Here is a 15,371-nt window from a genome sequence, read left to right as displayed (position 1 = left end):
CTGATGTAGAACGGAGGTGGTTGTCAGGCACACGTTCATGGGTTGAGGAAGGTGATGAGTGTCACGGATCATCACCTTCTCTACAGTTAAGCGCGAATAAACATCTTAGATAAGAACAAGCGTGTTTGAATGGAAAACAAAGGAATTGTATTAACTCATCGAGACACTGCAGAGCTCCTCACCCCCAACAATGGAGTTTAGAGACTCATGCCATCACAAAGTATGTAATTCAGATTTGAAAATGTCATGAGGTACAAGATAAGTCTGTAAAAGTTGTTTAAATAGTAAACTAGTACCCTAGGTTTACAGAAAATGAATATTGTAGCTCCAGAAAATCCATTTCGAGTGCAGGGAGGTCAGGATCCAACAACATCAGCAGTCCTTTTTCAGCCTAAGTCAGATTTTTGCTCAGCTCCCTCAATTTCAGTCAGAAAATACCTGAAATCACAGAAAAACACACAAACTCATAGTAAAGTCCAGAAATATGATTTTTGCCTAAAAACTAATATTATTCTACTAAAAACTAACTAAAACATGCTAAAATCTACATGAAATTACCCCCAAAAAGCGTACAAAATATCCGCTCATCAGCGTCGATGACAAAACCCTTCACTACTCGTATGGTTGGCTGCTTGTACACATACCAGGTATGGAGCAGGTTAGAGGATCATTTTGCATCACAAATTCGAGCAAGAATTCTGCAATTAAAGAACAAATTGAGTAGCATTAAAATTGGAAGTTCTGCCAGTAGCTATGTGTTAGAAATTAAAGAAACAATAGATACATTAGCCTCAGTTGGAGAACCAGTAAGGGAAAGTGATCATGTTAGTGCCATACTCAATGGCTTAACAGAGGAATATGGACCGTTGATTACAGCTGTAGTCTCAAGATCATCTAGGGTTTCTGTAGGAGAGCTAGAGTCTTTTCTTCTTGCACATGAAAGTATGATAGAAAGATTCTGGAGGACAGATCTGTCAATCCAAGCAAATGTAGCTCAATACTCAAACAATTATGGAGGTCGAGGGCATCTCAGAGGTGATTTTAGAGGACAAGGTGGAAGGACGATGAGAGGCAATTTTTCTGGCAATGAAAGAAGAACTTATGGAAGGTCTGATGGAGGATTCTATGATAATGATAGAAGATTTGCCAGTGGTGGCCAAAATGACAGACGATATGATGGTGGAGGTAACAGACCAGTTTGTCAACTATGTGATAAGGTTGGACATACAGCTCGCAGATGCTGGTTCAGGTATGATTCGTCCTTTGGGAATGAAAGCCAGAGTTCAAGAGAGGGTTATGAGCGTACAGAAGTCAGGCCATAGCCACAAGCTCACTTGAATGCTCTAGAAACACCATCCACCAGCTATGATCAAAATTGGTATCCGGACAGTGGTGCAACACACCATATAACACCAGACCCTCAAAATGTGATGAGCAGTAAAGGCTATAAAGGATCAGAATAAGTAATTGTGGGAAACGGAATAGGTTTGCAAATCACCTCTATTGGAAATTCCATTTTTAAAACTGATTTGAGTTCTAGGAAGTTCTTGTTGCAAAAATTGTTACATGTGCCTGAAATAACCAAAAATCTTTTAAGTGTGTATCAATTCTGCTGTGATAACAATGTGCTTTTTGAGTTTGATGCTCATGGTTGTTGTGTCAAATCACAGGAAACCAAAGAGTTGATTCTACAGGGTGAAGTTGATAAAGGGATGTATAAATTTGTCAAGTTCTTTCCTTCAATAAGTCCAGCTGCTTACAACTCCACCATGTCCACAACTGAGCAATTTCTCTTGTGGCATGCAAGGTTGGGGCATGCAGCAAACAAAGTAGTTAGTACAGTCTTGAAAAATTGCAATTTGTCATTTGTTGAGAATAAAGAGCCTTGTACAGCCTGTAGCATAGGCAAGTCACACCGATTACCATTTCCAAGTTCAAGTACAGTGTATCAATCTCCTTTAGAATTGGTGTATTCAGACATATGGGGCCCTGCTCCTATGCCAGATTTGAATGGAAATTTCTATTTTGTCAATTTTATCGATGCCTTTTCTAAATTCACTTGGCTTTATCTAATTAGAGCACGGTCACAACTCAAATTAGTTTTCTTTAATTTCCAAAAGATGGTTGAATTACAATTTGGCACAAAAATTAAATTGTTTCAATCTGACAATGCTGCTGAGTATGTTAGCTTATCAAAGGAGCTTCAATCACAAGGGATCAGACATAGATTTTCATGCCCTCACATCCATCAACAAAATGGAACTGCAGAGCGCAAACACAGGCATGTAGTAGAGATGGGAATGACACTCATGGCCTGTTCTGGAGTGCCAATGAAATACTGGGGTGATGCTTTTCTCACTGCAGCTCAACTCATCAATGTTCTACCAACACCAACCTTAGGAAACATATCTCCAACAGAGAAGCTTCTTGGTAAGAAACCAGACTACAGCTGTCTACGGGTATTTGGCTGCCTCTGCTTCCCTCACTTGCGACCGTTCAATCGTCACAAGCTTGAATTTCGATCAGCACCCTGTGTGTTCTTGGGGTATGGTACTGCTCACAAAGGGTACAAATGCCTTACACCAGAAGGAAAGGTGGTGATCACACGAAATGTGGTGTTCAATGAAGTGCAGTTTCCCTTCAAAACTGGAAAACACCTCGTGAATGACACTGATGAGCAGAACAAGTCTGAGACAATTACACCAATGCCAGCCATTCCGTTGATTCCCAGCCCTCACTTACCTCCACAAACTCAAACCACTCACTCCTCACCAAGACCCCTACCTCCATCACATGTCACAAGTCACTCAGAAGCCTTTCAACACTCTTCTCAACCCTGCTCTCAAGCTTCTGTCACCTGCCACTCACCTTCAGCTTCATCTCCAGCCTCAATTTCTCCCACTGCATCTTCACTCCTCATCCCTCAGAGAGCGCCCTCAGCCACACCTATCCCAGTCCCAATCTCAGATCTAGAAACTGTTCTTCCAAGTTGTGAACCTGTGCCTAGTACTCAAAACATACACCCTATGATCACCCGAAGCAAAACTGGCAGTCTTCGACCAAAGGTTTATCATGCTGCAGTAGAGCCACGGTCAGTGCGAGAGGCAATGGTTGATCCGAAATGGAAAGAAGCCATGGACAATGAGTATCAAGCCCTGCTTAAGAACAAGACATGGCAGCTTGTACCTTTACCAGAGAACCGAGAAGCTATTGGCAGCAAGTGGGTCTTTAGAGTTAAGTACAACTCTGATGGCACACTACAGAAGTACAAGGCCAGGCTGGTCGCTCAAGGCTTCTCTCAAAGGCCTGGGTTTGATTTCACAGAGACCTATAGTCCGGTAGTCAAAGCAACTTCAATCAGGGTAGTCTTGACACTTGCCTTGGCAAACAATTGGTCAATTAGACAATTGGATGTCAACAATGCATTTTTGCATGGAGAGTTACTTGAAGATGTGTATATGCGACAGCCACAGGGCTATGTGCAGGGTGATGGGAAGCTGGTATGCAAACTTACCAAGGTGTTGTATGGCCTGAAACAGGCTCCGAGGGCCTGGTATCATAAGCTGTCTACAGCTCTGCATCAGCTTGGATTCACTGCCACAGCCTCTGATGTTTCAGTCTTCACAAAATTTGATACCAATGCTACCACCTTTGTGCTTGTGTATGTAGATGATGTGATCATCACTGGAAGCTCAACAAGTGCTATAACGGCTGTAGTGAACCAGTTGAATTGCAAGTTTGCACTCAAGGATATGGGGGATCTTCATTATTTTCTAGGCATTCAGGTTAGCAAGACTAAGGGTGGTGGATTACTACTCAGCCAAGAAAAATACGTTAATGATTTACTAGAAAAGGCAGGTATGACAAACTGCAAGCCTTGTAAAACACCTCTCCCATCATCACTGAAAATATCTCAGTTTGGTGGTGACAGGTTTGATGAGCCAGCACTTTATCGTTCAGTGGTAGGAAGTCTTCAGTATCTGACCGTTACAAGACCAGAGCTCGCCTATGCTGTAAGCAAACTCTCACAGTTCATGCAAGACCCGTTGGAATCGCATTGGAAACTGGTTAAAAGAATCCTCAGGTATGCAAGTGGAACAATCAAATATGGGCTACATCTCCGTAAGAATGACGTGTTGAACATCACAGCCTACTGTGATTCGGACTGGGGAGGAGACCCTGATGATAGGAAATCGACTGGTGGTATGTGTGTCTTCTTAGGAAGAAACCTGGTATCCTGGTCCTCTAAGAAGCAATCTGTGGTGGCCAGGTCAAGCACAGAGGCTGAATACAGAGCTATGGCGGATCTGGTTGCAGAACTTATATGGATCAAGAGCCTGCTGAGTGAGCTAAGGACCACAGCTTCTACTCCCACCATATACTGCGATAACCTGAGTGCTATACTTTTAGCAGCCAACCCCATCCTGCATTCAAAGTCTAAACACTTTGAAACTGATCTTCACTTTGTGAGGGACTATGTAACGAAGAAAGTAGTACATGTTAGCCATATTCCAGGGTCTGTTCAGTTGGCAGACATTCTAACAAAGGCAATTGCCTCTGGAATGTTTGAAACTGCTAGAGCAAGGCTGAATGTTGAGCAAAATTTGTTGTGTAGTGTTGAAGGGGCAGCAGGAACAGTCCATGAGCCAGCCATGCCTAGTGATAAAGGAGTTTTGCAGAATGGCAGCAAACCAAAAGACCTCAGCAGCAGAGTGTATGGCAGAGCAAGTGTTGAGCAACACAATGAAAACAGATAGCAGGGTGCATGATAGAGTAGTGATTGAGCTGAAACTGAATCAGTTGCTAAGTTAGTTAAGCCAAGCTGACTCAGCAGAATTAGTTGCAAGTGCAAGCTGTCATTAGGCTCAGCTTATATAGCTAGCTGTATGTGTGTTAGTTGAGTCGTTGCAATTAGAACCCAAGTTCCACTTTACCAAAATCAGAACAGAAAGCTTCTCTCTCTCTCTCTCTCTCTTCAATTTCTCCTCTTCTTCGATCTTTGCTCTCTCTTGCTTTTCATTCAACACTGAAACTGATACCTTTCATGGCTTATGCTTATGATTCTTATGTGTGGCTTATTCTATTTGTCTCTGAATCCCTCATTCTCAACTTGGAATATTTTTCATTTTTATTTCTTTGATTTTTTGAATAGTTGTAATAAATAATTATCTGAATTTTGATACCATATAAATTAAAGGTGTGGTAGTATTTTAGTTGGTTGAACTGGTTTAAATTTTGTGCTCTAGAAAAAAAATATTGTCTTGATAACTTTTATGAACTATACAGTTAAAATAGACCAGTTTTATATTAATTAAACTTAAAAATTTGTTTGTTATTGTTGTTTTTGATGGTGGATATTATGTGCTTGTCAATAATGTGTGTTTTGTTCTTTTTTATTATAAATTTTTATGCGAAATTATGAAGTTTTGAATTTTATTAGTTTAAAAATTATTGAATTTTTAATAATTTTATTTTATATTTAATTAAATCAGTTTAATTATGGTTGAATTTCGGTTAGACCATTAAACTATTGAATCTGTCACTCGATTGGTTCATTAACCGGTTCGGATCTTTCAACTATGTTTCAAATTTTTTGGAGAGGTTGAAGTGGTATCTACAAAAAATTCGATACTTACGTTAGCAAAAATTTTAGGCAAATTTTGTATAGATTAGAATTCAAAAAATACCGAAGGTGTTAGTATATTTATAGTCGTAGGTAGTGGACTACTAACCACTTATAAAATGGTTCCACATTTCATAGTGGGTGGTTACTCTCTTTTATTAGAAAGGTTGTTGAGATTTCCTTTTTAGATTAATAGAAGAAATTGTAAGAGTTGGTTGTTTATTAAAACAAGTCGGGGATAAATCTATGTTGTTGTGGCTGACTCCTGTGAGGTCGGATAATGGATCTGGACTCTAGTTTTATAGATCATTGATTGAGTTTTTTTTATCATTTTGAGTCTACAACTTCTTTATTTCTTTTTATTGTGTCGTCAAAATTATTTTAGGCTATCTTATTCATCTAAAAAGAATTACACATATAAAAATTAAGAAGCATTATAAATTTTTTTTGGACAAAGATTCTTTAAAGTAAAAAGTTGATAAAATGATAAAATAAATAGATTTTGATTTTTACGATTTTAAAATATTTGAACTATTAAATAGTTCAACTAACAAAATATGATTTTCAAGTTTTTTAATAATGGTCAAATAATTCTTCTTTAATTTTGATTTATTAATTAGTTATTCATATATTACTTAGTTTTAAAATATACTCTTATTTTTTAAATTATTATTTTATTATTCATCATCTATTTTATCTTTACAATTCTATCACTAATAATTTAATGTTTTATGAATATTTGTCTTCGATATTTTACTTATTTTTATTGAGTTTGAAACTATTATCTTATCTTTTCAATCTTAAGATTAATAATTTTATAATTTATTATCAATCTCTTTTTTAATTGTCCAACTTTATAATTGTAATTGTTTATGAATTTTCTTAAACTATGATTGTTTATCAATTGTCAGATATAAATTTTTCTTAGTCGAAGAAATCGCCATTTGTAAAAAAATAGATTTTTTTTTCGTTCAAATAATCAATTGATTAGTAAATGGAGATCGTTTTTCTTTTTAAACAATCAATTATTTTATGTAAAGACAAAAGTTTTTTTTAGTCAATCGATTTTGTTATTTATCTAATTAATTGGTTAAGAGATTTAATTGATTAGTTGATGTATCCAATTAATTGGCTGAAAAAATAATTGATTAGATCTCTTCATAATCTATTATTTTTTTGATACAAAAAACAATTAATTGATGAAAAAAATTTCTACCTAAGGAAACATATAAGATATAACTCATACACTTTATCAATCGATTTCTAACCTAAAAAAATCATCAAATAGATCAAATATCTAATTTATTATATAATTTCTTTTTCTCAAATGACTCACATTGCTTTCTAGTAACACCTTAATTCAAAAGAACGATAAAGGTTGAATATTAATTTTACAATATAACACTTGACTTTAGAAAATTAAATTAGTAGAAGTTTGTGTACATCATTGAATTTATGCCTATCTTCATAAAACACATCATGATGGAATTTTACGGATATTATTCGATCCGTATTATGGTAAGATCGTTGGATTACAAATTTGATACTGATATTTGTGGATTCGATTTACAGATCTATATATCTGCACGTCTTATATAAATAATATAGTTTAAAAAAGTAAATCCTAACGTGATATGAATTTTAGTGTGTTATTTTATAAATTTTATAATGTTTTGTTTTTAATTTATTATGTTGTACTTTAATTTAGAATAATTAAACTTAGATCTTATGTTATTATTTTTCTTTTGTTATTCAAGAGAACTTTTATTGATAATATTTTAGGAGTAAATAGTTTAAACATGTGAAAAAATAGATTTTTTTTTAGAGTAAAAAAAGGTCTTAAAACAATTTTTTTGAATTATGCGGATATACCCAATATCGCGGATCGGATAGGATCCAACTTAAAAAAATATGGATATCATATCTGATCTGATCCGATGAATGTAGTGCGGATCGAATAGTATTAGAAAAATTCTCCACATACAAGCATTTTTTTATATAAGCCTTTACAAGTGCACTTTCTTCTTCTTCTTGCGCACGTTCTTCTTCCTCTTCCTCTTCTTCTTCTTCTTTTCTTTCGTTTCTTGCCTTTTCTTTCTCTTTCTTCAACCATTACTGCACGTTTTCACTGCATCTTCTTCTTCTTCTTGCTGCATGTTCTTCTTCCTCTTCCTCTTCTTCTTCTTTTCTTTCATTTCTTGCCTTCTCTTTCTCCTTCTTCAACCGTTACTGCACGTTTTCACTGCACCTTCTTCTTCTTCTTGCTGCACGTTCTTCTTCCTCTTCTTCTTCTTCTTCTTCTTCTTCTTCTTCTTCTTCTTCTTCTTCTTCTTCTTCTTCTTCTTCTTCTTCTTCTTCTTCTTCTTTTCTTTCGTTTCTTGCCTTCTCTTTCTCCTTCTTCATTTACGTGCTTCTCTCTCTGTTTTCTTTCTTCGTTATTCTCGATTTCCATTGTTTTTTGACATCAAGCTTTGAATCGTTTTTGAAGAAGAAGAAACAGCAGAAGATGAGGAGGAGAAAGAGAAAGAGTTCTGAATTATGCATAAGGTGTACTTCAACGAATTTTAGGTGTATTTCTTAAATCCTTTGGGTGTAGTTTTTGTAATCTTTTGGGTGTATTTCTGTAATCTTTCGGGTGTATTTCTATAATCGTTTGGGTAAATTTCTGTAACCGTTTGGGTGTATTTCTGTAATCGTTTGGGTGTATTTCTGAAGTTCCATTATCTTCAAATTTGACAAGAAACTCGTTTTCATGGAGGAAGAAGAAGAGTCATTTATAATGCATGGTGAGTAGCGCGCTTTGGAAACAGGAAGTGGTTGAATAATGTGCATTTATTTACTCTTGAATGTGGGAGTGTAATGCGTGTTTTTTGTTGGGCTTGTACCAACTTGTAAGACTTGTAAGCCAAAAAGACTTGTATGTGTAGCAGGCCTCATAGAATTATAGGTTATATCTGATGCGATCCAATCCATGTGCAGCCCTACTTAATTAGATTTGATTGTAAAAAAAAACTTCAATGTGAATTAAACCTGGTCCTCAAAGAATTTCAAACCAGACATTTTAGTCCCCAACTAAAATTAATTACACGATTGGTCCCTAACAATTAATTCTGTCAATCACTTAGGTCTTTGGTTCCGTCAACTCTAACGGAAGACAAAATGGTTCCTGAAAACTCTAACATGGGACAAAATGATCACTGACAACTCTAACAAGGGACAAAATGATCCATGACCCCTTTATTCGAAAACGACATTGTTCTTCCCCAATTTTTATCATATCTCGCATATCCCTAACATTCATACTCTCCTTCTTCACCTTCACAGTCTTCTTTTTCGTCTTTTTCTTCCTTCTCTTTAGCTCCAAAATTAAGTCATGGTGTAATTGTCACACGTGTCGCACCTACCTCAATATGTCATGGACCACACACTTCCTAAATCTTTGTGACTAGTACATCCACCTCTTCTACACTTCACCCACCAAAAGCATCTACTTCCATGTCTTTGATAATATCACCTCCAACCTCGACAACGTCCACGACATCCTCGAGACCAAATTCTACAACTACTCTAAGGGCACGCCTTTCTCCACTCTCCGGCAAGCAATATAGATTGTTGGACATTAGGACATCATGAGAAGATTCTCCTTCGACATCATATGCAAATTCTCATTTGAAATAGATACCGAGTGCTTCATTCCTTTTTTTCCCGGAGTCCAAGTTGGCAGACAGTTTCGACCTCGCATCCAAGCTATTATAACGAGCAATGTCGTCGTTGTCGCTCATATGAAAACTGAAGCGATTACTGAATATTGGTTTGGAGAAGAAGCTGAAGGAAGCGATCGAAGTGGTGGATAATGTGGTCATGGAGATGTTAGGGCAGAGGAGGAGGGATATGGCAACGACGACGACGAGTCTTAACAAATCAGACTTGCTGTCTAGATTCATGGGATCCATCGAAGACGCAACTAGTTGAGAGACATAGGCATTAGTTTCCTGAGTATGAATTGGTTGAGAACAAATTGAGGTTTTTTTTGTGAACATTAAATTTATAGAGTGTGCATTCTGTAGTTTGAAGTTACTGTGTTAAACTGTTAAGCTGTGTTTGTTTTTGAGAATAGGACAGGACAAGACACTGAGAATAGGACAGGACAAGACACTGATGGACAGAGACACAAAATTTTGTGTTCTTGTATTTTGTTTGGTGATAAACTAGAACAAATTATGAAAATCTAATTTATTCTCATTTTTTTTCATTCAAAAAATTTGAGATGAAAAATATAATAATAAAAATATATAATTATGAAAAATTAACAAAAATAATGAAAAAAATGAAAAATAAGTTGTGTGGCTTGTTAGTGTCCCTGTGTCCTTCCTGTCAGGATGGACACAAAATACACTAATTCAGTATCTCTGGACACACTGTCTTTGTCCATGTAACATGATTCTGTGTCTCTGTATCTATGTCTCAATGTCATGTCTTTGTAAACAAACGCAGACTTATTGTTATACGAGATATGATGAAAATTGGGAGACAACAATTTCATTTTCGAATAGAGGAGATCAGGGACCATTTTGTCCCCTAGCTGTCAGGATTATTTTGTCCTTCGTTAGAATTAACGGAATAAAGAACCTAAGTGATTGACAAATTAATTGTTAGAAACTAATCGAGTAATTAATTTTAGTTAGGGACTAAAATGTTCAATCTGAAATTTTTTGAGGACTAAAATGATTATATATACTCTAATTTTTTATAAAAATGTGATTTATAACAATAATTTACTTGAGACCTGACTCGATCCATTGCTGTATAACCGTTAACTGCTTCCTCTGAATCCCCTCGGAACAACAGAGGAAGGGAGAAAAAGAAAAAGGAGTGACATTGAAGCTGAAGGTGAGAGAGCGCATGCACACGATCAATTTCAAGCTCAATTTCAATTTGAGACGAATCATTGTCATGAAGCCAAAAAAATCCCCAAACGCAAAACCTCCATCGCCGCCTCCAACTCCACAAATCAAAACCCTCCACAGAACCCGCCGCTCCATCGTCAAACCACCAATAGCATCATCCATTCCGAAACCCTTACAATCCAATCCCAACTGCGAGTGGGTCCCACTCAATCTCACGCGCCAAGAACTCTCGCTCCCGCTCACCTTCCCCACCGGTCAAACCTTCCGCTGGAAAAACACCGGCCCCAATCAATTCACTGGCGTTGTTTCCTCCCACCTAGTTTCCCTCAAGCACCTCCAAAACGGCGACGTTTCATACTGCCTCCATTCAACACACGCCCACCACCACCACCACTGCCGTCAGGCCATGGAGGCACTCCTCGATTTTCTAAACGCCGGCGTTTTGCTCTCCAACCTCTGGAATGTGTTCTCCGAATCCGATGTCAGGTTCGCCCAGCTGGCGGAGCACCTCGGCGGCGCCAGGGTGCTCCGACAAGACCCGTTTGAGTGCTTGATCCAATTCCTGTGTTCATCGAACAACAACATTGGGAGGATTACCAAGATGGTGGATTACATTTCCTCTTTGGGGACATACTTGGGCACTGTTGAGGGATTCAAGTTCCATGCTTTTCCCACTTTAGAGCAGCTCTCCTTGGTCTCGGAGGAACAGCTTAGAAAAGCTGGTTTTGGTTACAGGTTCATTCATTATCTTTTATACATATATATTCGGTTTCTGTTATGAACTTATGATGCACAAATATGAAATAAGTATTTGATATGAGCAGCAAGTCTATGCAAAAATTACTCACAAATTTAAGAAGTTTAAGGCAGCAGTATTTTATTAAACGATTTTGTTAGATATACAATGACTTTTTTAAACAATGTGAACAATGAGCTCTAGATTTGACCCACTAAAGGAAAAAAATACTCCATCCCTAAATTACCTCCTAAACCTTAACATTAAGATAACCATCCGAACATCCAGCCATTGATAATTGTGCATGAGTAAATCGAATAAAAAAAATAACTATCCAATTAAGAATAATCAATATAATCATCTGCATACCTATTGAATTGAACATTCGATATCATTGTTCAAGTATTCTCATTGTCTCCTTATACTTTTCCTTTATTCAAATATGCATATATATTCATACAATAAGCTTTTGTGAGTGAAAATGTAGTACTTGTAAAATAGGTTATGAATGAAGGTGTTGAATTTTGTGTTGTTTTTATGTAGGGCAAAGTATATAGTTGGGACAGTGAGTGCTTTGCGATTGAAACCAGAAGGAGGCGAAGAATGGCTTAGATCTCTGCGTGAGTTGGATCTGGAAGAAGTTATATGTGCACTTTGTACATTGCCTGGGGTGGGTCCTAAGGTGGCTGCTTGCATTGCTCTATTCTCCCTTGATCAGCATCATGCCATTCCTGTTGACACCCATGTCTGGCAGGTTAGCTACGTAGTAGTATTTCTTGCAGCTTTCAGCTTGGGATATTTTTTCAGTTTGATTTCTATATATTACTATATTTGCTTTTTGAGAATAAGACTCTGTTGATTTGAGTGTGGCTTTAGGAGATTCATGATCCTGCTGTTTGTGATTTCTACCTAATTGATTTATTCTCTTATTGTGCAATATATATGTTGTTTCCGCTTTATTGATTATATCATCTTGTAAAATGTTGTGCATGTGTCATTTTTAAACTTGGGTAAGATTGCTACGAGGTACCTCTTACCTGAGCTTGCAGGTTCCCGGTTGACGCCTAAGCTCTGTGATCGTGTTGCGGAGGCTTTTGTAACCAAATATGGTAAATATGCTGGCTGGGCCCAGACTCTTCTATTTATAGCAGAATTACCTTCACAAAAGGCCCTCCTCCCTTCACATTTGTGGACTATTGAGCAGCGCAACCATGGAAAGAAGGAAGATAGTGAAGAGGAAGTTGGTTAAGGAAGCAATTGTAGTCTTTCGGTCCCAAATTTTCTGGTTACTTTTTCGGGTAAGTTGCAATTATATATATTGCCTACTTAATCTTATGTTTAAGTACCTAAAAGGTTAAAACTAGTAACTATGAATCTAAGATGATTAACAAATATTTTTTAGTTGGATATTGATAACTATTGGCATTGATTAACAATGATCAGGACTTATAGAGTATAATTTGCTACAGTACCCTTGCTCTATTCTCTGGGCAATAAAAATGAGAATTCGAAAAATAGACAAAGCATATAGAGTTCAAAGATGACTTCCTTCCAAGGTATATGTCCCCTACAAGCATCCAATCCAATATTCTCTTTATTTAATTTTTATACAGAGGCAGCTAAAATTGAGAAATAAAGAAGAACACACTCCAATATTCTCTTCCCCCTCCCCTACCAAGAAAAGAAAAAGAAAAAGAGAATTACAGATAAAAAATGAACAGAGAATGCCCCTTGTCACTCAGCACCATAACTTATGACATTAACCTTTCACTACTCTCGGAGTTGATAAAAACACCATAACAAAGGGAGATAGTGGTTGGGCCTTATGTACTTAATAGCCAACAATAACTAACAAGAATGAAAGCATTTTCATGCAGCATTTTTGTGGGTGAGCAATTACCAACAGAACCATAAGGCAATTACCAATAGTAATTATCAATGTTAAGGGACACAGTGAGTGTTACCAACAGATTCGTTATTATTATGAGTAAACTACTATTTTTACCCAGCAAAGTTTTTGACGCGGACAAATCTACCTATGAAAAAAAGACTACTACTATTTTTACTCATAAAAAGAAATTATCCAAACACTGAAAAATTACCAAAAAAAGTCCAAATTACCCTTTTCCTAACCCTGGTCTCAATATCCGTCTCCCAAATCTCAACTCTCTTATTCTTTTCATGGATTTTACCATCTCTTTCACCAACACCACCATTGCCACCAATCGTAAGCCCTACCTTCCAAGACAAAGGAAACTTCGTGACGGACCGCCTACTACCATGGATTGGATCCCGTCATCCACGCCTTCCTGCGTCACCTCCTGGTAGAAAGCGTCTCACATGCACCACCCGAAGAAATCCACGATTCTTCACGACCTTGAATGTGCCGTGGACGGTGACAACGGGGTCGGTGTCAGCATTGATGAAGAGCACGTGGCTAAAGGACGACTCCTTTGTGTCGGAATTGCTGCTCTCGATGCAAAGCTCGAGCTTGTCGCGGTTGTTGCCTTGAAGGCATGCTCTGAAGCTTCCTTCAATGAGAGGGAAAAAGACGGTGTAGACGATCTGGTTACTGTCATCGTTGTAGTCGGATTCGAGGTGGGAGCCGTCCTTGGTCTCAACGAGAAGGAATTGAGTTTCTAATGGAATGTCTCTTCCTTTGTGTCGCATTTTCTAAGCCATACACCATAGCTTGAAGCGGAAAGAGGAAGATGGGGCTTACAGTTGGTGGCAGTGGTGAAGAAGATGGTGAAATTCATGAAAAGAATAAAGGATGGTTGAGATTTGGGGGAGGGGTGTTGAGATTAGAGTTAAGAAAAGAGTAATTTGGGATGTTAGGTGATTTTTCAGTATTTGAATAATATTATCGTATAAAACTATCTTTTATGGCAGAAATAGTCATTTCTATTTTTCTTTGGTAGATTTGTCCGCATTTAAAATTTTCGTAAGTGGAAATAATAGTTTACTCATTATTATTATTATTATTATTATTATTATTATTATTATTATTATTAGACTGCTAGTAAACTGTAAACACAAGATTATTGGTTCAACCCTTTTGGCCAGGCGTTTACGCCCAAGTCATAACGGAGTCATGTTTTGACTTTTTCAACTTTTATTTGATGCTTAATTTGAGATATTGAAAAAGTAAGACAGTATTTTTTGTGATAAAGGCGGTACAGAAATATTAATAAGTATTACTAGTCTAGTTATCTAAATAGTAACTACCCAGGAAAGAAAGTACCATTCAAGAGAAAATGTAAAAATAAAAAATAAAAAAAAGAAAAGAAAGAAAGAAAGAAGGAATTGTATATTTTTTACTTGCCGTGATCAAGCGATCAGAATCAGAGTTTGAAGCTCAGGTCAACGCATGATGAACCACAACGAGGAAGCCAAAGTTATACTCAGCAGCAAAGTCAATTGAATTACCCCACTAATCTGCAAGTACATGAAATGTCATTGCATTTCAACCATGGTCCAAATTTCAAGTTGTAATAGACAATAGTATCTAGTTGTATCAAAATTTCCTCTACTACTTTATCGGCAATTGGTCAATCAAAACATGCAAATATGAAAAAGGTTTGAACCTCTGGCCGTAACCGGAGTTTTAGGATTTCAAAAGTTATACAAAACATGCTAAGCAGGATTAGCAGCTAATAACCCTGCCGCTGCCGCTGCCAACCACTACCACCACAACTGCTGCCACCGCATTTTTCTCTTTATCACCACTATAACGTGTCCATTGGAAAAAATCATAAAGAAAATAAAATTCCACTAAATTTCTTTTCTTTTCTTTCTATTTCCTCCCTCTCTATTTCTTTCGTTCTAACCAAACATAACCTTAGAGTAACTCTAATGGGCAGGATCTTGAGGCCCTATTTTTTGACAAAAGCAGGAAAGGAGTATTGGAGGGGAGAAGGAATGAGTTCCTGCACAGATCTCAAGATGAAGGAGCCCCTCTAAACAGAAATTCAAATTGACCAATAATAAACTTGTCACAAGTTATTATAAAAATAAATAATTATATAAAATTTGAAATAATTAAATAATAATTAAGTTAGTAATAATTATAATAAATAATTATATTAAATAATAATATTTTATT

General features: G+C 36.8%; 1 protein-coding gene across 2 annotated transcripts in view; it reads left to right on the top strand.

Annotated features, from left to right (window-relative positions):
- Positions 1–10,407: 10,407 nt before the first annotated feature.
- The window catches only part of LOC107458895 (N-glycosylase/DNA lyase OGG1), a 10,387-nt gene continuing 5,423 nt past the window's right edge, over positions 10,408–15,371 (top strand). The window contains exons 1-3 of one of the 2 annotated variants that reach the window (XM_052252284.1): positions 10,408–11,265; positions 11,810–12,020; positions 12,282–12,564. In XM_052252284.1, the coding sequence (XP_052108244.1) occupies positions 10,526–11,265; positions 11,810–12,020; positions 12,282–12,515 (1,185 nt within the window). In that variant the 5' untranslated portion in view covers positions 10,408–10,525 and the 3' untranslated portion in view covers positions 12,516–12,564. Of the gene's footprint in view, positions 11,266–11,809; positions 12,021–12,281; positions 12,683–15,371 lie in introns of those variants that run through there. The other variant, XM_016077109.3, reaches the window with a different exon arrangement.

This window comes from Arachis duranensis, chromosome 7 (assembly GCF_000817695.3).
Source record: "Arachis duranensis cultivar V14167 chromosome 7, aradu.V14167.gnm2.J7QH, whole genome shotgun sequence".
NCBI lineage: Eukaryota > Viridiplantae > Streptophyta > Magnoliopsida > Fabales > Fabaceae > Arachis > Arachis duranensis.
This window is presented reverse-complemented; position numbering and strand designations above follow the sequence as displayed.